We start from the raw sequence: 25,481 nt of genomic DNA, 5'->3' as shown, positions 1-25,481 counted from the left end.
GGGGCGGGGGTGTGGGGGTCGTGAAGTGGCGTGCTGGAAAATGTTTAGGGGAAGGGGGGAGCCTTTATTCGTAGCGTTTGCCAATTTCTGTGGGGTGACTACTTGCATCATGGCGGATTTCAAACTACCAACATGCTGTCCCTGAACAGGACGTTGGAAATAGTTGTGCAGTAGCCCAACATTACAGAGTATTTTCACCACTCGGATACCATAGATGGAAATAACTTCAAGAGAGCAGAGTATGGCGGTGTCTTGCTGCCTCAGTCAGTGGAGCACGCAACTTGTGATCTTGGGACCCTGAGTTCAAGCCCGACTTGGGTGTGGAGATTACAAAAAAATAAATAACTAGACTTAAAAACAAAAGAGCATGGAGTATAGTAAGATATACTAAAATAATTGGAAGTTCTAAGTTTTCAGCATTTATTACCTTTGTTTGTAATATAGGTCTATTTAAATGAAAATTTTATATAATTTTTAATAATAACCATGTTTAACAACTTACCCACAGAGTTCCTGGTAAATGTAACAGTCAGATCCCATGATCTGGGATGAGCTGGCTCCCACTCACCAGTGGCTCCCTCCCACCTCCTAAATCCCAGCCTCAGCCACCCACTGGAACCCAGGGTGCAAAAGCACCGTAAGAGAGCAGAAGGCGGGGCACCTGATTGGCTCAGTGGGTTAAAGCCTCTAACTTTGCCTCAGGTCATGATCCCAGGGTCCTGGGATCGAGGCCCGCATCGTGCTCTCTGCTCAGCAGGGAGCCTGCTTCCCCCCACCCCCTCTGCTTGCCTCACTGCCTACTTGTGATCTCTGTCTGTCAAATAAATAAATAAAGCCTTAAAAAGAGAGAGAGAGAGAGAGAACAGAAGGCAGTGTATTTCCTCTCAGTGCTTCCCATGGGGCTGACATAAACCATGGCTGATTTTGTAGCCTCAGACAAACCACCAAGACTTAAGAGGGAAGGTCAAGGTTCTCTCCCATGACTTGCCCAAACCCTTTGAGAAAAGAGCTACAAATTCTTTCTTATAACTCCATTTCTCCGAATATGCATTTTTATTAGCCTTAGTCTGTGTATAGTTTCTCCGTGAATCCCCTTCATGCTGAAGGGATATCAAGGAATTTATGAGGAATTCAGGGATCAAGGATTATACATATAGAGCAAGAAATCAAGAGAATCTAAGAAAACATCAGCGAAACTAGATGACATTCATGATCCCAAGGCATCAATCATGCAATAACTGTTGTACCCCCCAGAAACCAGTGCTTCCATCCTCTTTCATCACAACCCTTCTTAGGAGCTAGTACTCTTGCCCCATGATTCTCCTGGTCCTGATTTGTTCCACCTTTACAACTCCCCAAGACAGAGATTGGATAGAGTTGGTTGTCCTCATCTAGAAAATACCCACCTGCCTTATGGCAGATTTCTCCCAACCAGGTGCCAGCTTCATGAACCGCTAGCTCTCCCTATGGATCATGATTATCAACTTTGGCTACACATTAGAATTATTTGGGGGGCACCTGGGTGGCTCAGTGGGTCAAAGCCTCTGCCTTCAGCTCAGGTCATGATCCCAGGGTCCTGGGATCGAGCCCCGCATCGGGCTCTCTGCTCAGCGGGGAGCCTGCTTCTCCCTCTCTCTCTGCCTGCCTCTCTGCCTACTTGTGATCTCTGTCTGTCAAATAAATAAATAAAATCTATAAAAAAAAGAATTATTTGGGAAGTTTTTAAAGTAATGATGCCGAGGTCCCATCTCTAGTCCCCTGATTTAATTGGTCTGGGCTGCAACCCATGTATTGGGGCATTTTTAAAGCTTCCCAGGTGCAGCCAAGTTTGGGAACCACTGCTATGGGGGCAGTATTCTACCCATGAGTCAATTGCTAATTCAGTGTTTTTGTTCCAACAGTGATAGGATATCAATCAGAGCCATTTATTTATTTATGTATTTATTTAATTTTAGATTTATTTCTTTTTACCAAATGGCCCCAAATGTTTATTTGACTAAATTCTATTTCATGCATGAGCACAATGACCTTCCCTGTTATTAGACTCTGGCAGTGAAAAAAGAAAAACAACAACAAAAAACAGGCAGCCTCATCCAGAACAGTCCAAATCCCAAGGGTGAGCATAGTTTAGTTTTAATGTAAGATAAATACATATTTTTTTAAAAGGACTGTGTCTCTCTTGCCTTATCAACTCTGAGTTCTGATCATTAAATATAGACAAATTTTCCAAAAATCACTTCTTTGCTTCTCCAAGGTCTTCAATGTTGTCATTATCTATATCTGGCCATTTTTTCCTTCTCCTCCTCCTCCTCTTCCTCTTCTCATCTTTTTCTTCTTTTTAAAGATTTTTATTTAGCTGAAAAAAAGAGATTTTTATTTAGTTGAGAGAGAGAGAGCACAGAAGGAGAATGAGAGGGGGAAGCAGGCTTCCCTCTGAGCAGGGAACTTGATGGGGGCTTGATCCCAGGACCCAGAAATCATGACCTGAGCCAAAGGCAGATGCATAACTGACTGAGCCACCCAGGTGCCTCTATTTCATTTATTTATTTGAGAGAGAGAGAGCAGGACCAGGGTGAGGGACAGAGGGAGAGAATCTTAAACAGACTCCAAGCTGAGAGTGGAACCCAACTCAGGGATCCAGCTCACAAGCCTGAGATCGTGACCTGAACCAAAATTGAGGCAGATGCTCAACGGACTAAGCCACCCAAGCACCACTCTCTTTGCTTCTTTAAGATCAGTTTTGAAAGTCACAAGGCTATTGTGACCCCTGTTACAGCTTCTTCCTCGCTCTGGGAATTTGGGTGATCCTAAACTTTTGTGATACCTTCTTCTTTGTTTCCTTTGTTTGCCTCTTCCGTATCTCTTCTGCTTTTTCTTCTCTTCCTCTTCCCCTCCTCTGCCTTGACCCTCACTAAGTCCAGCTTCTTGTTTCTGTGAATTTTCTGCAGTAAGTATTGCAAATTCACTTGGAACATTTTTCTCTAAGCACTGTCTGCATTTTGCAACTTCGGGCAAATATACTCAGTGCACGCTGTTGGTAGTGAACAGACTGCACAGTAAAGGACTCAGGGTGGGTAGTGTGCATCTAACTTGCCCTCAGGTATAGCCCCTCAGATCTCCTTGACCACAATGCCACCAGATTCAGAAATCCCAGCAGTCATCTCCCAAACCCAGATGGGAGCCCAGTTCCCTGCTGCCTCTGCTCCTTGCACTACCACCAGCTGAAGCGACACGTGCCCAGTCAGGGCAACTTAAGCAAAAGAAGTGAAATGTGACCACTTTGGACACTGGTGTAATAGGAGAAGACATAGAATGGCCAAGCCACATTTGGTCTGAGAGGTCCCCTTGGTTCTACTCTTCGTATATATGGTTAAGAAACCTCACTTTGTCCAAGTCCTCTCTTTTTTGAAAGTCTAATGGACTGTCCAGTAGAACTTTCTGGGATGATGGAAATGTTCTCTTCTGCATCAGCCAATATGGTAGCCATTTGCCACAGGTAGGTATTAAACACTTGAAAAGTGGATAGTACAGCTGAGGAGCTGGATTTTAACTTAATTTAGTTGAATTTAATTTAATTGAAAGTTTCAATGGCCCCTCCTGGCTAGCGGCCATTGTTTGGGCAAAAGAGCTCTAGTTTTTAATCACATCCCCTTCATTTCGCTCGGTGAATTGATTTGTTATTTTTAAAGATTTTATTTTTAAATAATCTTCTAATACCCAACATGGGACTCAAACTCGTGTCCTTAAGATCAAGAGCCACGTGCTCCACTGACAGTTAGTCAGGCACCCCTTGTGAACTGATTTCTAATCATTTCCTTATTTTGACACTCAAGGGCCCCAGGTAGCAGTGGATCACAAAACCAGGAATCTGCACAGATACTAGAATCAGGTAATTGCCTAATATAGAGATGAAGCTGTGTAGTGGGCTGATGGAAATGTTTGTGGTCTCCAGGGTGTGGGGGAAAAGCTCTCCCAGATGGATGACAGAAACACTCGGGGAGCCAGGGTATGGCCTGGGTGCCTCAGGTTGGATTGTGGGTAACACCAGGATGAAAGGATGTGCCTTTGCTCCTTCAGCTTTTTTACTTGTTCCTTTTATGGACTTGGCATTTCTCCGGCAGCATTAGGTTTTAGCTGCGCCTTGGGACCACGTAGAAATTTAGCTGTTGTGCTTCCTGCCTGAGGCAAATATTGTCCCCAACCAAAGCCATCCTGCCTGGCTACCTTTTTAAATTTGGGGGTGCAGTTTCAGCAGTAACCAAGAACATTCTTGTGCCTTTCTTTGTCTGGATTCAAAGAACAACGCCCCTTTCCTTCTCCCTCATACCCTTCTCTCTGATGTCTGGGTTCCCAACAGGACATGTGCAATTCACAGGACACCTTCAGATCAGGCCTTTTCTAACAATCCACATCTGACACAGGCAATGTATATTTTTCAGAAGATACTTTCTTGGAAGAGGAGACACTAGTGCCCCTCCAGGCTCCTAAACTCTTTTCTGGGGCTGAACCAGCTTGTCATAATTATCTGTTTGTCGGACCTGAAGGAAATGTGGATATTGAGTTGATTGATGAGAGTGCAAGCAAATACAGGTAAGAATAGAAGATGCTGATTGTTTTGATACAATTCTCATATAAAGGAAATACATGCTGTGTGATATTTACACGTAAACACCTATATGATAGGGTATGTGATCTATCTCTTAAGACATCGGAAATTTTGTTAATATTCTCTGTATTCTATGCACTGAGTCAGTATTTTAACTACTACCTATGTAGAATACAGAGAAATTGGGGCCCAGAGAGCTCCATTAACTCCCCAGAGTTTTCAAACGTGGTGAAAGTCACAGATGGGTCTTGAACCCCTATCTGCCCCAAACTTCACATTCCTCTGTACGTTAATTCTTTAAATCAAAGTCCTGGTCTTCTCCCAGCATGACTATCACTCTGTGTCCTTTCAGCGTCCACTTCCCCATGGCTGGCTTTTATCTGTGGCCAGCGACACGCCTTGGGTTCTTGGTAACAGCAGCGGTGACCGTGAGGATAGCGTTCGATTCTTGGAGTCTACACATGAAGTTACAGCACGAGGAGCAGTGGATGGTGGCAGGCCCACTGTTTGATATCTCCGTGGAACCTGAGGGGGTCATTGCTGAAATCCACCTCCCTCACATCATCTCCCTGCCAGGTAAGGAGAGGAGAGGGGGCCGTGGGGATGGTGGGGATCATTGTCTGATGGCCTTTGCGGTTGTCTTTCAGCAAATGAGGTCGATATGTCTTGGTTCCACGTTGCCCATTTTAAGGATGAAGGGATGATCCTAGAGGCGCCAGCCCGAGTGGAGCCTTTCTATGCCGTCCTGGAAAACCCCAGCTTCTCTCTGATGGGGATCCTGCTGAGATTGGCTAGTGGGACTGGTGTTTCAGTCCCCATCACTTCCGCGGCACTGCTCTATTATCACTTTCACCCCAAAGATACTAAACTTCACCTGTACCTTATCCCCAGTGACTCCTTGCTAACGAAGGTAAGGCTGGCAGATTTTGGAAAAGTGAGAGTTACATTTTCAGCTTATCACCCTGGACCTCTGTCTCTGTATTAAATAGAAAATATAAGACACAGCTTTCATTGATAGAAGCATGAATCCCCCTCCATGTGGTCGATCGGCAGGTGCTGACTCTTGAGTCATAGGCAAGAATCTGCAATGGGAATTCAGTTCTACTAAAAATGGAGCTGCCTTTTCTGGCTTTTATGGAGAAGGATAAAGGGAGACGAGACTTCCACGGACTGGCAGAGGGAGTCATGCAGAGATTTCATTGTAGATTTTGAAGTCAATAGTGCCCAATTTAAATACTACCCACCTGCCCCCACACCCAGTACACATACACCCCTCCAGAGTCATCCTCCTCTTGTGCAGGGACATCTCCCTCCAGCACATTCGTGAAAGACTCAGAGCCCCCCACCCTTTCCTCAGTTACTGCTGAAGCAGAGGCGCTGGTCGTTGTCGCCATAGAGCTCATGTTTTCCTAGATTAAGTACCTCTTCTCTCCCTTCAGCCTTGGTGGAGAGGTTGCTGGGGAAGATTCATTTGATTTTCTTAAAATTGGTGAATTCTCCTAGAGCCCATGAAGAGACAGGTGCATGCCTGCTGGTCATTAGCGTTGTCAGTAACTGTGGGTATTAAAAATACAAGAAAAAATATTTTGTGCCAAAGACGACTGTTCCTGGGGTACACAGGAAAAGAAAACAGCAGAAAACAAACAAAAAACAAAGAAAGTCATATGTGGCTCTTCTTTTTGTTCTGGAAACTCCCTGGTTCCCAGCCTGGCCCATGCTGCTCCTTCTTCTTTCCTGGACCCTGAATCTCACACAATCACTTGCTCCTACTTTATTGATTCAGTAGAATCAATGAGGTGGAAATGACCTCACTTTCCTGTCACCAACTTGTAAATCTAATTCTCTGCTGGACTTACTCCCCTTGGCACCCTCCTGTGAGGACAAGGCTCCCCTCTACTTGCACGAGACATGTCTGGGATCCCTTTCTCTCTTGCCTTTCCCAGGAGGACACCACACGTGGAGGGATCTTCTCTCATGTTCTTTGTCAGTCTCTCTTACCCTGGCGTCCCATTTCCTTCAGCCACCCCAGATGAACGCCAGCTACCATATTACAGAGATGCTTTCCTTCTCCTATAGTTTTCATTTTTCTCTTCTTCTTTTTAAAAACCTTTTATCTTATTTTTTAAATTAACATACAATTTATTATTTCTTTCAAGGGTACAGCTCTGTGATTCATCAGTCTTATATAATACCCAGTACCCATTACAACACTTACCCTCCCCAATGGCCATCACCCAAAACCCCAATCTCTACCTTTTCCTCCCCTCCAGCAACCCTCAGTTTGTTTCCTAAATTAAGGGTCTCTTGGCGGGGGGCACCTGGGTGGCTCAGTGGGTTAAGCCTCTGCCTTCAGCTCAGGTCATGATCTCAGGGTTCTGGGATCGAGATTCACATTGGGCTTCTGCTCAGTGGGGAGTCTGCTTCCCCCCACACCCCCCACCCCTGATCTCTCTGTCTGCCTCTCTGCCTGCTTGTGATCTCTGTCAAATAAATAAATACAATCTTAAAAAAAAAGTCTCTTAGGGTTTGTCTCCCTCTCTGATTTCATCTTGTTTCATCTTTTCCTCTCTTCCCCCATGATCTTGTATGGTTTCTTAATTTCTACCTATCAGTGAGATCATATGATAGTCATCTTTCTCTGATTGACTTATTTCTCTTAGCATAATACCCTCTAGTTCCATCCATGTTTTTGCAAATGACAAGATTCCATTTTTTTGATGGCTAAGTAGCATTCTAGTGTGTGTGTGTGTGTGTGTGTGTGTGTGTGTGTGTGTGTGTGTGTGTATGTGTGTGTATAAATATATATTTGGATATATATGTCCTTCATCTGTCGATGGACATCTGGGCTCCTTCCTTGGTCTAACTATTGTGGCCATTGCTGCTATAAACATTGGGGTGCAGGTGCCCCTTTGGATTACTACATTCGTATCTTGGGGTAAATACCCAGTAGTGCAATTGCTGGGTCGTAGGGTAGCTCTATTTTCAACTTTTTGAGGAACCTCCATACTCTTTTCTGGAGTGGCTGTACCAGCTTGCATTCCCAACAACAGTGTAGGGATTCCCCTTTCTCTGCATCCTCGCCAGCATCTGTCATTTCCTGACTTGTTAATTTTAGCCATTCTGACTGGTGTGAGGTGATATCTCACTGTGGTTTTGATTTGTATTTCCCTGATGTCGAGAGATGACGAGCACTTTTTCATGTGTCTGTTGGCCATTTGAATGTCTTCTTGGCAGAAACGTCTGTTCCCGGTCTTCTGCCCATTTCTTGATTGGATTATTTGTTCTTTGGGTGTTGAGTTTGATAAGTTCTTTATAGATTTTGGATAATAGTCCTTTATCTGATTAGACATTTGTAAATAGCTTCTCCCATTCTGTAGGTTGTCTTTGGTTTTGCCGACTGTTTCCTTTGCTGTGCGAAAGCTTTTTATCTTGATGAAATCCTAATAGTTCACTTTTGTCCTTGCTTCCCTTACATTTGGAGACATGTCTAGCAAGAAGCTGCTGCTGCTGAGGCCACAGAGGTTGCTGCCTGTGTCCTCCTCCAGGATTTTGATGGATTCCTGTCTCACATTTAGATCTTTCAATCATTTTGAGTGTAGTTTTGTGTCTGGTGTAAGGAAATGGCCCAGTTTCAGTCTGCTGCATGTGGCTCTCCAATTTTCCCAGCATAAGTGATTGAAGAGACTGTCTTTTTCCCATTGGATATAGGGGGATTGGGGTAACGGGGTGATGGCCATTGGGGAGGGCATGTGTTGTAATGAGCACTGGGAATTATATACGACTAATGAATCACTGACCTCTACCTCTGAAACTAATGATATCAAAAATAAATAAAACTAAAAATAAATCCCCTCATGTACGGAGAAATATCTATATATATCTATATCTATATCTATATACACACACACATATATGTATATATATATGAATATATATATACAACTCTTAACATCAGTTGAATCATATCATACATGCTACTTAATACAATATACCGAGAACTTTGTGTGCCATTACTTTTGCTTATTTACTTTTAGCTTTGCTCCCTGATTTGCTTCTGCTGCTTCTTCCTCAGGCAATAGATGAAGAAGAAACTAAGTTTCACGGTGTGCGTCTGCAGACCTCACCCCCCATGGACCCCCTGTATTTTGCTTCCCGTTATATTGTGTCCGGTTCAGCTCACCTGCAAATAATACCTGAGGTCAGTAGAATTCAAATCTAACTCAAATTTAATTCGGGTTTCAAAATATTTTGTACTTTTGAAAAAAAACATAGAAGACCAGTAGATGGTCAGTAGTTCAGGTGATTATTCTCTGAACCATATTCTGATAAGAGGAAAGGTAAGCTGAAGGCCATTATTCCATGGAATAATACTATTTTCTAGAATTGTAAACTTAAAAGATCGTTGACCATTTACCTCTGATTTTTTCTCAACCGGCCATGAGACTGTATAGTAAGTGGATAATATTTCAGTGGCCAGTTCACTGCAGGCAAACAGGCCTTTACACTCGCCCCACCAATCCCCTGAAGCTCTAAGTCAAATGGTGTCTTTCCTCTAGGAGCTGAAATTATCCTACAGGAGTCCTGGAGAAATCCAGGTGTTCTCTAAAGTCTATGCTGGGAAGATAGAGGAAACAATTGAACTTGAAGTTACTGAGAAAAGACAGAAGACTTTGGTCTGGTGCACTTTGGTGAAGCCAGGTAGGTAAAAATAAGAGGCTGAAATTTGGTGGGGGGGGGAATCATGCACCTTTCCCCTTGGTTGTAGTGAAGTGTGTCCGAGGAGAAGGTCTGTTTATGGTCCCAAACCAGAGAAGAAAATAAATCTACTGCCAGTTGATAGTCAATGTTGAGTTGAAACAGATGTTGGCAGTGATCATGTGTGCCTGGGATAGTGATGCCTTTGATGTCAAGAACTGGACCCTCTCATATCTAGCAGGTAGTAAACGGGAGATGCTAATTATAAGAATCAGAAGTAGCAGAAGGTTGATTTAACTCTATCTCCTGGCCAAGTTTATAATTGTTGTCATACACAGAGTCTAAGCAGCTGCTGAGGAAAGAGGGACACAAATTTATCAAAACTTTAAATACGTCAGGGCTTCTGGAAAGAAAATGTGAGAGCATGTGGAAGGCTTAATGGTAAACACAGTTTACTTATTTCCCAAATGCTGGCTCCAATCTGCAAACCTCCCCCAACTCATATGTGTGTTCAATGTATAAATTCTGCACTACCACAATCCCAGTGTTATAGCTTTTAAAGTATATCCTCAATTATTGTTCAAATGTACTCATTTAATGGTGGTATTTTGTGTCTAAAATACATTTGCCCAGATAATATATGTATAGAAGTATGATAATTTTACTGTAGCTTTCACATTTCCTCACATATTTGCTTAGAAATAGAAATAGAAAGAACATTGGGAAAAAAGTGCTCCTCCCTCTGATGCATTTCCAGGCAGTGAGTGACCTTCTACTTATTTGGGTTCCATTAGTATATTGATGTTCCAATGGGATCCTTAACGTAGGAAATAGAATTAAATTATTTTAGTGCATCACATCAAAGACTAGGGAAACTACAGAAGTGCCTTGCTGGCTCATTCATAAGAACCTGGGCCTCTTGGCCTAGGCATTGTGAGTTTTATTTCTATGTTGGGTGTAGAGATTACAAAAAAAAAAATCTTAGGGCGCCTGGGTGGCTCAGTGGGTTAAAAGCCTCTGCTTTCGGCTCAGGTCATGATCCCAGGGTCCTGGGATCAAGCCCCACATCGGGCTCTCTGCTCTGCGGGGAGCCTGCTTCCTCCTCTCTCTCTCAATCTGCCTGCCTCTCTGCCTACTTGTGATCTCTGTCTGTCAAATAAGTGAATAAAATCTTTTTAAAAAATCTTAAAAAAAAGAAGAGAAGAAAAGCTAAATAAAGGTAAATAGTTTATTTCATTCTCCCAACTTTCCCTTCTTTCATAGTGGACCTCCAGTTTCATGCTGCTTCGTCCCCTTCTCCCCACTCAGGTGAGTGCAGTGTCCACACCAAATGTCAGAGGGATGGGTCTGATTTCAGGAGGTTTTGAGGGGTGTGATGTGGCTCAGTGAGGGATCCTATCTTCTCTTCAGTTACAGAGACTGAGTGCTGTCAGACACAAAGAAGGAGTCTGAGCCACTTGAGCAAATTCATGGGAGGGTTTAATATGCAGACTCTGAGCATGCAACCACGTCTTATTGGGGAAAATATCTTGTATCTGATGAACTCTCAGTGAAAGTAGTTTGATATGGCTGGAGATGAAACTTTACAGGGACGGAGGACACATGAGACCAGAGGCAGGCAAGAAACAGAAGTTGAAAGCAGAAGGGTGATGGCTGAACTCTTTTGGTCCTTAGGCTGAAGGCAAAGGGGGACTTAGGAAAGGTGGGTAGCAATGCACTCACTGTTCTGAACAGTGTGGACGGCTGTGGGGGAGGAATGGACAGGAAGTGGGAGCTGGGTTAGGAGGCTGTTGTGAAAATTGAGAACAGGGATTAGCTGGGAATTGGTTAAGGTTACTGGAGTTGATAAGTAGCAGGGAAAGAAATTATTCAAAGTAAGGAGCCAAGGGACGCCTGGCTGGCTCAGTCAGAAGAACATGTGACTCTTGAGCTTAGGTAATTGTGAGCTCAAGCCCCACCTTGGGAGTAGAGGTTATTAGATAAAAGGAAGAAACTTTTAAAAATAAATAAATAAAATAAAAAGAGTCATGATTTAGAGGACTGCCTTCTGCCTTCTGTGCTGTTGGCTCTGATTGTCAGTCTCCACACAGTAAAAGCGACAGGCCTCCTGTCCCAAAACAGATCATCCAGGAGGAGAAAGGGAACATCCCCTGATCCCTCTCACTCCTCAGGTGCCACACTGAAATGGCACAAACCCACTTCCTGGCCAGTTGGTGTTATGGTCAGGGGGCCCAGAGAGGCAGATGAGCTACAGAAAATCAGAGCCCACACCTGGAGTTCTAATTGGGTTCAAACCCAATCACAGATCTTGGTTAAGAATGAGGTAAAGATGGGATAGGTGGGTGGCTTAGTCGGTTAAGTGCCTGCCTTTGCCTCAGGTCATGGCTCCTAAAGTCCTGGGATTGAGTCCCACATCAGGCTCCTTGCTCACTGGGGAGCCTGCTTCTCTGCTTGCTTCTCCCCCTGCTTGTGTGTTGTCTCTCTCTCTCTCTCTGACAAATAAATAAAATATTCTTTAAAAATAAAAAAATAAGCAGCCTGAAAAAAAAAAGAATGAGGTAAAGATGATTTCACAAAGGAAATTGAAAGGATTTATGTAGGTGGTGAGTGTGTAGCACCAAGAAGACCTCTCTACCCTTCCTCTTCTACAATCTCTTGAGCCACAGCTATCTGCCACCTGGTGTCAGAAGGATGAAACCCACCCTCATTTGCTCTCTCAAGAACACCCTTCAGAAGCTGCTGCCAGCCCATGCCTTGAGTCAGATCTTCATTCTGGCCAGCATGCACTGTGAAACCTGACATCTCTCTCCCCCTCTTTGCCTTTTGACTTGGTGGCACCTTGTATTTAATACCAGAATCCTACTCCTCGAAATCCTCCTCTGATATTAACTCTTCTGTGAAGACTTTGCTTGAAAGTCTAGTCATCCCCCTCCTTTCTGACCCAAGTCTATAACTGCATTTTGCAAGAGCTGGAATTATGGTGATAAAAATGATCATAGTGACAAATGCAGCTTATTGAATGCCTGTAGCATGCTAAATATTTAGGGTACGTATACATGTGCATTATACTCACCACTTCTGTCTAGTCCTGTCAGTGCACTTTGGCTGGCTTCCACAGAGAAGCATGGAGGAGCATCAGAGCGAACATGGCAATGGCAAAAGTAGCAATTTTGTATGGAATGTAGCCCAAGACAGACACACACCCTACACTCATGGGGTTTTTACTACAGCAGGTGAAACAGCAAATCTGATTTCAAAATATAGTGATGGATGTGTTCCAAAGGAAAATTAGAGGGATTTAGGAGAGGATAAGACAGAGGGCTCAGATCTTACCTTGAGGGAGTTGAAAAGTTTCAGAGTGCATCCTGGAAAGAGAAAAAAAAAGTGAAGTTTATGTCCATTTAGGAAGATTGGATAGAAGTTGCTAAACAAATGGGTGAGGTAAAAACAAGGAAGAAAGAACAGGTTAAGCTAAGAACATCTCTGTGAGAGCAACTGAAGTCATTCAAATCAAGGAGTCACGGAATGTACACCTCCGATGACTTTTCAATGGAAACACTAAGACTTCACAGAAATCACATCGTTAAATTAAGCTGTTTGGTTTGGCCACATATGACATTGATGATCCGAGCCACTGTTGTTTAGACCAAAAGTTCTAGAGGCACGAGTTGTCCATAGAAGGCAGTCATGCTTTTGTGTGCCTGGGTGCTTTTGGGTGGCTCAGTTTAAGCATCCAGCTCTTGATTTTGGCTCAGGTCATGATCTTGGGGTTGTGAGATTGAGCCCCCCATCAGGCTCCACGCTGGGCATGGATTTTGCTTAAATATCACTCTCTCTCTCTCTCTCCCCCTCCCTCTGCCCTTCTCCCCCAGCTCGTGCTCTTTCTGTCTCTGTCTCTCTCAAAAAAAGAAAAAATCCAAAAACCCCAATCATGCCTTTATTGAAGGAGCTGAGGAACAAAAAAGCAATGTGATTTGGCCAAGGTCACACAGGTATTATATGCAGGCACCAAATTGCACCCTGAGTCAGCATGAAATATGTTCTCTCCAGTGCTTCCGGTCCCTTCTGTGTTGTACTTAGCCAGCTAAATCCCTTTCTACCCAGTTTATCAGAAGACTCTTGAGGGTAGGGAGCTAGTCTACTGCACCTGGACCTCTGGTATCATGCGTACCAATGTATGAACTTGAAGATTGTTAGAAGGATGAATCGATGTAGAACAAGATAGAGCTGTCTTTAGGGTTCCAGGAAAACCAGAAAGTAATGAAGAGGAGGTGCTCAAAGCTTAGAATGGAGGGGATGGGATTGAAGAAGAGGGATCATTGAGTTTCCCTAAATTCAGAGACCCTGAGAATGGACTGCATATCCTGAGTTCTTTGGGACAGGACTGCATAGGCTCTGTGTGTGTAAGATCTGGGCAACATGCAAAACACAATGAGCAACATCTCCACACAGAATATGTCTTTAAGGAGTGCCTGGGTGGCTCAGTCAGTTAAGCGTCTGACTCTTGATCTCAGTTCAGCTCTTGACTGGGGGTCATGGGTTCAAGCCCCATGTTGGGATCTATATTACCCCTGGAGCTGAAAGGAAGAAAGATAAGAGAGAGAGAGAGAGAGAGAGAGAGAGAGACATGACATTAAGCTGGACAAAAGTCCTGAACGCCTTAAGTGATCTTTCCTTTTCTGAGTCTGCAACTCTTTCTTGTGTCCAGTTGAGATCTTTATGAAGGAGAACCACCGGCACCTGCGAGCCAGGCTGGGGGAGCTGAATGGAGTACTAGATGATCTTCAGGACAGTGAGGTTTTCACTGAGGAAGAGAAGGAGCTGGTGCAGCAGTTGCCGACACGGCAGAGGAAGAATGAGACCCTGCTGAGGATGGTGGAGAAGAAAGGGCCCCAGGCCCTGGAGATATTCTTCAGAAGCCTTTGGCAAAGAGATCCTTACCTGATGTCCTACCTCAGCCAGCAGAGTTTACAACAGTGACTCAGGCCAATACTCAGGAAGAGAGAATTCAGTGTTCTGCACTGAAAATGGATAAACAGGGGTGCTTGGGTGGCTCAGTTGTTTAAGCATCTGACTCTTGATTTCAGCTCAGTTCACGATCTCAGGGTCGTGAGATAGAGCCTTGCGTTGGGCTCTGCACTCAGCTCGGAGTTTGCTTGAGATCCTCTCCCTCTGCCTCTCCTCCCACTCTCACTCTCAAGTAAATTAAATCAATCTTAAAAGAAAAAAAAGAAGGAAAATTTTTAAAGAGACATGTAATATTGAGTTCAGTGTCCAAGACTAAAGAGGTCCAGGCGACACCCAGCCATCACACAGGTTTTACTGAGGACTGATGTGTAACTAGGCAGATACCTATTTCTGTATCCTCATATCTTCCCCTCAACAATATCTCAAGAGAGTAGGAATATTAATACTAAATATTTTTAAAGCCAGATTTAAAAAATTCCTATTTCACCCACTGACCTATTTCTTGGAAATCTGGGCAGAGGAAGGCAAGGCCTGGTGTGGTTATGATTGATAGGGCCCAGGGTCTTGACTTGACAGGGCCCAAGTCTCCTGAGTCACATGAGAAGCAATTTCAGTGAACATTACGTCTGAGCTGTTACCTGCTCAGAACAGAATCCAGGAAGGCTTACAAAAACTCTCTGTGGGGACGTTCATGACATTGATGAGCTTTGATTTTTTTTTAATATGCTGTGTCTTTAACATTTTATCCATTGCTATTTCTACTAGAATGATGAAGTCCCTTGATGGAATAGAGCTCAGGAATGGAAGCAAATGCCAACGTTGGCAGAAAACCTTTGGCCTCTGGTATAAAGGCTCGTACCAGGAACAGGCACATTCTGGGACACACAACTTCATGGAACAGCTCCGTGGATTACAGAGGCGGAGTATGGATGAATGGTGTCCACGGAAGCAGCGAGGGGGAAAAGGAGGAGCATCCAGCTGGTTGTGAGAGAGGCCCTCCTTGCAGGTATGCCACAGAAATAGGCAGAGCCTGCCATTGGGGTTCTGCCATTGGACCCTGCCATTTTGTATGCGTCCCAGCTGCCTTTGGACCAGTGTTTGCGTGACATAAGTAATGCTATCCTCTGACTTTGAGCCTAGTTATTTCCTTGTATTTGAAGTGAGTTTGTGGAAGACAGCTTAGAGTTGGGTCAGTTGCCTTTGGGTTTTTTTTAACCCGTTTTGACAACCTCTGCTCTTAAAGTGGTGTGTTCAGCCATTTGCATTTAACATAATTTTTGCTTAGGATTTATCTAGGGGAGTCCTTTTAGTGCTTGTTTTCTGTCTATTTCCTTTGTGCTGCATGGCTATCTTTCCTTTCTTGGCTTTTTAAAGGCTTACTTGAGGAGTGTTTAGTATTCCACCTTAATTTATCTATTGTGTTTTTTATGGTACGTGGTTCTGTATTTCTTAGTGCTTGTGTTAGAGATGAAGAGATACATCCTGAATGCGTCATTCCTCGTATCCATAGTGTGAGAATTAAAGTAGAATCTAGAAACCTTAGCACCATTTTGGCCATGGTACCTTTTATGACCCAGTTGTTTTCAATATTACTCTCTATATAATAAGGTCCCAATCAGAAGAATGGCCTCTATGTTTTTTACTTTCCTTTTTAAAAAAGATTTTATTTATTTATTTTAGAGAGAGATATGGAGAGACCATGAGTAGAAAGAGGAGTAGGGGACAGAGAGAGAGAGAATCTCAGGCAGACTCAGTGCTGATCACAGAACCTGAGGCAGGGCTCCCTCTCTTGATTCTGAATTCACAACCTGAGCTGAAATCAAGAGTGAGACACTTAACGGACTAAACCTAATGATACCCACGTTTTCTAACTTTCAATTGCTAAGTATGTTTTAAAAACCTATGAGGAAACCATATGACAACTGACTCTCTCTGCTTGACTTATTTCACTCAGCATAATCTCTTCCAGTCCCGTCCACGTTGATACAAAAGTTGCATATTCATCCTTTCTGATGGAGGCATAATACTCCATAGTGTATATGGACCACTTATTTGCAGAGCATAACAAATAACATGGAGGACACGGGGAGGTGGAGAGGAGAAGGGAGTTGAGGGAAACTGGAAGGGGAGATGAACCATGAGAGACTATGGACTCTGAAAAACAACCTGAGGGTTTTGAAGCGGCAGGGGGGTGAGAGGTTGGGGGAGCCAGGTGGTGGGTATTATGGAGGGCACGCATTGCATAGAGCACTGGGTGTGGTGCAAAAACAATGAATTCTGTTATGCTGAAAAGAAATTTAAAAAAAAGGAAAAAAATACAATTATTTCATAAAAAAAAAAAAAAAAACTATGAGGAGTGTCATCTATGACTTGTGCCCTGATATTTACCTTTATATTGTGCTTCTTGTAATCCTGATACTCTACATTTCACTGAACTTCTTTTGGCAATTCTTTTTTCAAGCTTATTTTTTCAGTGATCTCTACACCCAACAAGGGGCTCAAACTCATGACCCTGAAGTCAAGACTTGCAGGTTCTATTGACTGAACCAACCAGGCACATCCACAAATCTTTTAAAGCAGATCTCCTGACTATGGATTCACTTAATTTCCCTTCATCTAGAGATGTCTTTATATTGCTTTCATTCCTGAAAGATATTTTTGCTGAACATAATGACAGTTCTTTTCTTCAGTCATTTATTTCTGGTTTTCATGGCTCCTAATGAGAAATCTGCCGTCATTTAGATTGCTTCCCTATATGGAATGTATCATTTTTCTCTGGCTGTTTTCAAGATTCATTTTCTTTGTCTCTAGTTTTCAATAATTAGATTATGATACATCTGGGTATGGATTTCTTTGGGTTTGTCCTATTTGGAATTCACTTAATTCCTGAAATTTGTAAGTTTATGTTTTTTCAGCAAACTTGAAAATTTACCAATATTATTTTTTAAAGATATGTATTAAATATACATGTATGCTAAATGTGTGTGTGTGTGTGTGTGTGTGTGCACTCACATGCATATTTGCTTCCATGTCTTGGAGATATATAGATATAGATATAGATTTTTTTTCTTTTTAAAAAGATTTTATTTATCTGAGAGAGAGTACAGGAGGGGGTGAGTGAGGGGAGGGGCCCAGGGAGAAGCAGACTTTGCACTGAGCAGAGAGCTGGACATGGGGCTCATCTCAGGACCCCAGGATCATAACCCAAGCAGAAGGCAAATGCTTTTTTTTAGGTTTTGTTTTGTTTTGTTTTGTTTTGTTTTAACTAGGCTCTATAACCTGTGTGGAACTCATCATGGGATTTGGCTTGAACTCATGACTCTAAGATTAAGATCTGACCCGAAATCAAGAGTCATATGCTTAATTAACTGAGCTACCCAGGACCCCTAAGTATATTTTTTTCAATCCTGCATTTCTTTCTCCTCTCCTTGAGGGACTCTGATGGTATGAATGTTAGGTTTTTGTTGTTGTCCCATGGTTCTCTGAGACTTAATTGTTTTCCCATTATCTCCTCTCCTTGTTCTGATTGCATAACACTGACTTATTTATTTATATATATTTTAAAATATTTCATGTATTCACTTATTTATTTAGAGAAAGTAAGAGAGCAGGCACAAGTGGGATGTAGAGGAGAGGGAGAGAGAGAATCTCAAGCAGACTCCATGCTGAGGGCAGAGCCTGACCTGGGGCTGGATCCCAGGATCCTGAGATCATGACCTGAACTGAAATCAAGAGTCAGACACATAACCATCTGAACCACCTAGGTGCCCCTTTCTTTTCTTTTGCTAGTAAATTTCTTGCCCTGGCCTCCTTCTGTCTAAAAACCTTTCCATTTTTGTACCAATCCTCTGAGCGCATCTCTCTACTAGAAGGGATGCTGTCTGATGCATGGATCATTGAATGAAGCTAATTAGTAATTTTTGTTCTTGAAGGAGGTTGTTTCCATGTCTTCATTACTGTGAATAATGTGTCAATGAATGTGGGGCTCAGGTAACTCTTTGAGAGGCTGATTTCATTTCCTTCAGAGAGATACACAGAAGTGGGGACAATCTGGTAGTCCTATTTTTGATATTCTGAGGGAGCTCCATACTATCAACTATCAACTACGCCCCTCCAACAGGGCATGAGGGTTTCTTTTTCCCTACATCCTCAACACTTGTTATTGCTTTTCTTTTTATAAGATTTTATTTATTTATTTATTTATTTGACAAATAGAGATCACAAGTAGACAGAGAGGCAGGCAGTGGCATGCAGTGGGTGGGTGGGGGGGAAGCAGGCTCCCCACTGAGCAGAGAACCCAATGTGGGGCGCTCAATCCCAGGACCCTGAGATCATGACCTGAGCCAAAGGCAGAGGCTTAATGACTGAGCCACCCAGAAGCCCCTGCTTTTCTTTCTGATAAGAGTCATTCTAACAGTTGTAAGGTGATATTTTATTGTGGTTTTAATTTGCATTTCTTTGATTTCATGTACACCCTTCACAGGTGGCTTTTCTTTGGATAGTGCAAATGCCCGACTTAAACTTTGCTTGCCAAGGCATCCATGTCCAAGACAAACACAGTCATCTCAAGAAACACCCTGCCAGGAGCCTCCAGGTGGCTCCATCAGTTAAGCATCTGCCTTCGGCTCAGGTCAGGATCTCAGGGTCCTGGGATTGAATCCTATATCGGGCTCCTGGCTCAGTGGGGAGTCTGCAGCAGGTTCTCCCGATGTGTATGACGTGTATGGTATGTGTGAGGCGTGAGTGGACGTCAGAAATGAAATCCGGGGATGTGTGCTATGTGGACAACCAGGACATATCCATTACCGAGGTCCAGGTGGAAGCATCTGTCTGTCTCCATCCACCAGATGTACATTTCATAATGGGAGACACCTTGTCTTACTCGTTGCTGGAATCTCAACCTGCAGAACATCATAGGCACTCAATAAATGTTAGTGTAATAAACAAAAGAGAGAATGGATCCTACTGAATGCTCCCTGAGAAAAAACAAAGCTCAGCCCCCATTCCTCTTTCTCTCATTCTCCCTTCCAGCCTTGTATTTGACCTGGGGGGCGGGGGGTGCCTCATTTGGACTGACACTGCCTCTTGAGGCTTCTGCTTCCCAGGAATATGGGTGACAAGCACAGGTGTTTTATGTAGTTGTTGTGAGGAATAAATGCGGCATGTGTGGAGGGCATTAGAACACTGGACATGTGTTGTGTTCAATAAACAACGGCACCAGTGATGAGCGTTGAGATGGGATTTTTCAGCCAACAACTGTCATGGCCCCTGCTATGGGCTGACCCATGCTGGGGACGCAGAAGTGAGTAAGTCATGGTCCCTCCAGGAGTGCACAGCCTGATGGGTGTAACAGACACACACACAATCATAATGCCAGGTAGTCGCACCCTGTAATGGATACTTGACACATGATGGACTAAAGGAGAAGAGTGAAGACCCCTGAATTTCCCTAGCAATAATGCTGATGCTGAAGGATGTGGGTGTGTCCAGGAACACAACGGGAGGGGAATTCTAGATAGAAAAACAGCATCCTGCCTTACCAGAATGAACAATGAGGAACCCAAAGGACATGACAAACTCATTCTTTACTTTGTGACCAAACCTGCCTCCCTGAAATTTGCCAGACATTGGTTCTTTCTCTCCCACTCCTCCCTCTTCTCTCTGGCAGTCTCTTGCTTACATTCTCAATCTTATGTCCTGAGGAAATGACAGAGGGTGATGTACATGTTCCGTATCTGATTGGGGTTTGGTCACACAGGTGATTATATTTGTCAAAACTCATACTAGACATTGAAGATCTGTGCATTTCACTCTATATAGTTTTTAAAAAAAAAGCAACCAACCAAACAACCAACTGATCAAAAAAAAAAAAAAAAAACAGTGAATGTAGAATAGAGGTCAGAAATCACGGGTAGTCCAAGCAGAAGAGGACTGTACTCCCTTCCTTCTGGTGTCTGTACCTCTATTAATGCATCCATCATTACCTGATTATGCTAGAGCAAACTCAACAACATGGAGAACACCAATACCCCTGCCCCATAGTTTCTAATGTTTACCCAATGCCTGTGTGAGAAGCATGACACTCTACTCACTAACTTTGTGGGCTTTGGGCATATTAGTTCCCTTCTCTGAACCCAGTACAATACAATGGGGGTAAGAAAACCTACCTTGCCAGGGTTGAATGAGCTGATGTCATTAGTGCTAATGTTATATCCCTTCAACAAATTCCCAAACTGAGATACAAAGAGACTAAGTAACTTACAGCTGTAAATAGTAGAGCTTGGATTAATACTAAGTCAACTTGATTGCAAAGCTGTCTTATTCACTGGATGAAATGGATTGACTATCTTATCGTATCTATCACTCTCTTCCCTCCCTCCCTCTGTCCCTAAATGCAAGAGCCCACTGTGCCCATCCGCAGTCCCCACAACCTCTGTCCTCACTTTGGACCTCAGTCCCTTAGGATGTCTCTAGGATGGATGGATTCCATGTCTTCAAAGACCCTCTGGAGGCTCGAAGATAAGGATTCATATTACCAATATGGCATTATGGGCCTGGTCTCTGAAGATCTGAATTCACTTCTGGCTCAACTACATGTATTTCAAAACACCTTACATGGTTCCAACCTCCACAAGCCACGCTTAGCTCATCTGCATAATGGGATGTAACTAGGTGCTGTTTTCTCAGAACTATCAAGACCCAGAGTTGAGAAGAAAAAAAAAAAAAAAAAACCAACATCAACCTCCAGTGTAAGGTCAGAGAATCACCAGCAGTCGGGGCAGGTCTCCTGGTCCTGGTGGGGCTGGCCAGAGAGCCCAAGTTCAGCAGAATCTCTGCTACACCCTTTCCCCCCCACCAATTTCAGGAGAACTGACTGGAAGAAAGATGTTGCCTTTTCGGAGAGAAATTCATGACCATCAGCTTTCCTCTCCCTCAATATCCTCATGAGGAGAAAGAACAAGAATTTGGGGGGTTCCTGCAAAGGAGACCAGATTAACACCTCCTTGGCCATTGAACTCAGTGACTTACCTTTGTGCTCCCAGAACAGGGAACAACATGTGACCCTGATATTTTCACAGGATACAGGACTCTACCTAGAATAAAGACAGCATGTCCTGGACCCTCTTCATCTCTCTGGGGTAGTATGACCAAGCTCTAGCCAACAAGATGTGAGCGGCAATGATGGCGTTTAAGCCTGGAAGGCAAGATGGCGGCCATCTTCTTGCAGATGTGAAAAAGGCCCTCAAGCATGGCAGAACGAGGAGACAGAAGAAGCTGGGTCCTTATCTGCCCTGGACAGCTTATGTAAGACTGTTCAGTGAGAGAAAACGGTATGTCTCTTGTATTTAAGGTGCTACTCTGTTTTGGGGTTTCCCTGATCAGTGCAGCCTACTTCGGGAAGTGGGATTATTACTCCCATTCAATAGAGGATAAATAGGAGGTACAGAATGGTTAAGTAATTTGGCCAGCGTCACGAGGCATGAGTGGCAGAGCTGCGATCTGAACCTGGATGGCCTGCCTTGAGAGCTGGGGTTGGAGGTTCTCCCAGGTCTTCCCTGCCCTAGGCATTGGGACAGGCCATCTCTTTCCAAGACCTTTCCAGGTGGGGGAGTGGTGACAGACATTCCCACAGCCTCCACCACCAAATATGCACTGTTCTCTCCATTCCCACAGCACTGAACCCACCTCATGCATGTGCTTGCCCAGCCTCCTCCCGCCCCCCGGCCCCCACCTCAGTGTCCTGCCTCCATTGCATCCCATCCCTCACGTGGCTCTACAGGAGTCTCTCTCTCCAACCTCCAGTGCCGTTCCTCCCCCTTTCCTGCTCACATTCCTCCCATGGCTCCCCAGCTCCCACAGGAGAAAGCCCAGTTCCTTAATCTGGCCTTCAAAGCCCTTACAGAATGGCCTCTGGAACTGCATGATTCCTTCCTCATTTGAGTTCCCTCTCTCCAACTAGCTCAACCATCAGCAAGTACCAAGGACCAATCACAGCTGACAGCACCAGGACCTCCCTCCAGAGCCTCCTGGAGGACCCACTGGTCCCTCACACACATGACATATACGCTGATCTCAGAGTCTTCCTGCAAACCCATTCCTCTTCCAGGGGTCCTCATCCATGGACAGTCTCATGGTTCACCAGTACCAGACCAGATCCCCAGGGAGGTCTTCCTCCTCTTCCTCCTCCTCACTACCCCCTCCCCCACCTGTCATCCCTATACTCCACCCCTCTTGCGTTTTCCTTCTGCCTTGTATCCTCCCCTGTGTCCCCACAACCCCTGCCCCAGTTCAGCTCTCCTCTCCCTCTGGATCTCACCCCAGCCTCCTCTCTGGCCTCCTCACCTCCAGTCTTCCCACTCTAGTCCATCACTCCCACGGCCCCAGAAGGCTTTCTTCACCCAGGGCTGATCTTGCCCCCTCTCCTAATCACGGCCACCCCCTGGCTCCCCAGCATCCTGGGACTGCGTTAGCCCCCTGCACCCTCTCCACATCATTCTCGATGTATTTGCCTGTGGGCCTTACATTCCAACAGCAGCCTCTCCCTCTCTAAGTAGGCCCTTAACTTTTCCGCCAAGGAGCACTAGCACCTGTCTTCCCTCCATATGGGATATGCCCTCAGAGCCTCGGTCAGAATTCAGCTCCTGCTTCAAGGCATAGTCCAAACCAGTTCCTGACGCACACACTCTTCCGGACCCTCCCTGCTCATACACGCGGAGGTCACCCCCAAGCACTGCCGGAATCTCCCCACACAAACAATGGTCTCTCCTAACCACTTCTATCCCCCTCACCCGACACACAGTGAGTCCGCCCACCGCCACCTACCGCGTCCCCACCCGGTGAACTCGCTCACCCATCCAGAGGCCCCGCTTTTCTCGACAGAGGTCTTCCAAGCCCCGCCCCGTCTTCATACTAGTGTCTCCTGAAAGCCTCTCCCCTTTATCCCGCACTCCCCCCACCCCAGCATTTATCCCCGGATCGATGGTGCCGCCCGGCAAACGTCCCTGCCCTATGCAGGCCCACTCCTCCCACCCCTGTGCTGGGAACTTGGTGTTTCCCGGGGTGCCATACGGGAACGGGGATCGGGTGAGACCATTACCCGAAGGAGGGGAGACGCAGAAAGGGAGTCCCAGTTCAACAAGGTACGGACGGGACCGCTGGCTCCCCTGGTACATTTCAGATTCGACCGGTGTCTCCCCAAACTTCGCCACCCCCCAAGTCGCTGCCTCCACCTCACTTAGTGCTGCGGTCTTCCCCCTTCCCGCCAGGTACAACGCGGTTCACAGGAGCCTCCACTGACGGGGGAAACTCGGGGCAGAAGCGCTTCCGGTTGCCCCAGTACGCCTGCGTGGCGTATTTCCGGAAGCCCGGCCAGTGTCTGTAGAGATGTTGATCCGGGTTGACAAACAGTGGGAGACCCTCCCATGCAGCCTCACCAGCAGACACCCCATCTTTAGTTTCTCAAAAAGAAAACGGGAGGCCTGATATATAATAACGGCAAATTACTGATGGGCTGATCCGAAGGGGCACGTGTACCCGAATGTTTATAGCAGCAATGTCTACAATAGCCAGACTATGGAAAGAACCTAGATGTCCATCAACAGATGAATGGATCAAGAAGATGTGGTATATATACACAATGGAATACTATGCAGCCATCAAAAGAAATGAAATCTTGCCATTTGCGACGACGTGGATGGAACTAGAGCGTATCATGCTTAGTGAAATAAGTCAATCGGAGAAAGACAACTATCATATGATCTCCCTGATATGAGGACATGGAGAAGCAACATGGGGGGGTAGGGGGATAGGAGAAGAATAAATGAAACAAGATGGGATTGGGAGGGAGACAAACCATAAATGACTCTTAATCTCACAAAACAAACTGGGGGTTGCTGGGGGGAGGTGGGATTGGGAGAGGGGGAGCGGGCTATGGACATTGGGGAGGGGAGGCGAACCATAAGAGACTATGGACTCTGAAAAACAACCTGAGGGTTTTGAAGGGTCAGGGGTGGGAGGTTGGGGGAACAGGTGGTGGGTGATGGGGAGGGCACGTTTTGCATGGAGCACTGGGTGTTGTGCAAAAAGAATGAATACTGTTACGCTGAAAAAAAAATAAATAAATAAATAAAAAGGGAAAAAAAATAATAATTAAAAAAAAAAACATGCACTACACAGTATAAGTACATTATTTAAAATTCTCCGATCAGCCTTGCTGAGTTAGTATTATCGCCATTTTCCACATGAAGACACTAAGGTTGGCGGGGGTGGAAGGCGGTGCTCAGCAGGTGTCCTGAGAGAGCGGAATGGGAGCCAGTCCTGCATGACCCCATCCCTACTCGCTGAGAGCCACTGGAAGTGTAGGGACATTCATGGGATGCATGGGTGGCTCAGTTGGTTAAGCACCCAACTCTTGATTTTGGCTCAGGGTATGATCTCAGGGTTGTGAGATCAAGTCCTATGCAGAGCTCCACACTAGATGTGGAGCCTGCTTAAGATGCTCTCCCTCTCCCTCTGCACCCCCCTGCAATGCACGCTCTCAATCTCTCTTGAAAGAGAGAGGGAGGGAGGAGGGACGGGAGGGAGGGAAGAAAAGTAAATGCAGGGGTGGAGGTTTGGGTTGGGGAGGACCCTCTGTTGTGTGTCCTCTGGCAAGTCACTGAATCTCTTGGACTTAATTTCCACAGCTGGAAAATGGGCACTACGCCCACCTTCAGGGGTGTTTGTGTGATCACAGAGGGCACCTCTTAGCTCTGGCACCTTCAGCACTGGCTTCATTCTCACGCTCTATCAAGATGCTCCCAAGCAGGTCTAGGCCTGACCATCTCATTCTGGGGCTTCTTAGGATCGAGAGACTGTTTAGAAGCCTCCCACCCTGAGCAGACCCATTGGCCGGGATTGGGTCACACACCCATTCTTAGACCATTCCTTGGCATAGGGGCTGAGACTGGCCCAGACTAGTCATTTGTCAAAATTCACATATGCTAGCAAGTTGCCACTCTGGTATAACTGGTCCAAATGAGGCAGGAAGAAGGCTGAGCTGTTGGCGGGAGCTGGAGGTTGGATTCATTTTTGGCCCCTCCATTCCATCTGGCCGCAGGAGGTCTTGTTGATAGAATGGAAGAAGGAATGTTAGAGTACCTCAAGTTCTCTCCCCTCTTTCCCTGAGAAGCCAGGAACTCAGTGCAGAAACCAAAATAATATGTTTTATTCC

The 25,481-nt window shown here is 45.0% G+C and overlaps 1 protein-coding gene and 1 long non-coding RNA gene across 5 annotated transcripts in view; one reads left to right on the top strand and one right to left on the bottom strand.

The window, feature by feature from the left end:
* Positions 1-14,457, top strand: part of LOC123931797 (caspase recruitment domain-containing protein 8-like) — a 35,822-nt gene extending 21,365 nt beyond the window's left edge. The window contains exons 5-12 of the mRNA XM_045989380.1: positions 3,834-3,889; positions 4,440-4,590; positions 4,959-5,182; positions 5,254-5,516; positions 8,679-8,804; positions 9,163-9,304; positions 10,565-10,609; positions 14,010-14,457. Coding sequence (XP_045845336.1) covers positions 3,834-3,889; positions 4,440-4,590; positions 4,959-5,182; positions 5,254-5,516; positions 8,679-8,804; positions 9,163-9,304; positions 10,565-10,609; positions 14,010-14,281 — 1,279 coding nt within the window. The 3' untranslated portion in view covers positions 14,282-14,457. The remainder of the gene's footprint in view (positions 1-3,833; positions 3,890-4,439; positions 4,591-4,958; positions 5,183-5,253; positions 5,517-8,678; positions 8,805-9,162; positions 9,305-10,564; positions 10,610-14,009) is intronic.
* On the bottom strand, positions 1,653-23,546 carry LOC123931798. Of its 4 annotated transcripts, XR_006816303.1 has the most exons (4): positions 23,367-23,545; positions 12,635-12,666; positions 6,029-6,160; positions 1,653-2,356 (listed from the first exon to the last, which is right to left on the bottom strand). It is a non-coding gene; the product is annotated as an uncharacterized LOC123931798 (long non-coding RNA). The 4 variants fall into 4 exon arrangements; XR_006816302.1 differs by lacking the exon at positions 1,653-2,356 and having other exon boundaries at positions 6,026-6,160; positions 23,367-23,546; XR_006816305.1 differs by lacking the exons at positions 1,653-2,356; positions 23,367-23,545 and adding an exon at positions 23,121-23,191 and having other exon boundaries at positions 6,026-6,160.
* Positions 23,547-25,481: the final 1,935 nt, after the last annotated feature.

The sequence above is a fragment of the Meles meles genome, chromosome 19, assembly GCF_922984935.1.
Source record: "Meles meles chromosome 19, mMelMel3.1 paternal haplotype, whole genome shotgun sequence".
NCBI classification, from domain to species: Eukaryota; Metazoa; Chordata; class Mammalia; order Carnivora; family Mustelidae; genus Meles; species Meles meles.
The sequence above is the reverse complement of the archived record's forward strand: the minus strand, read 5'-3'. Positions and strand labels throughout refer to the sequence as shown.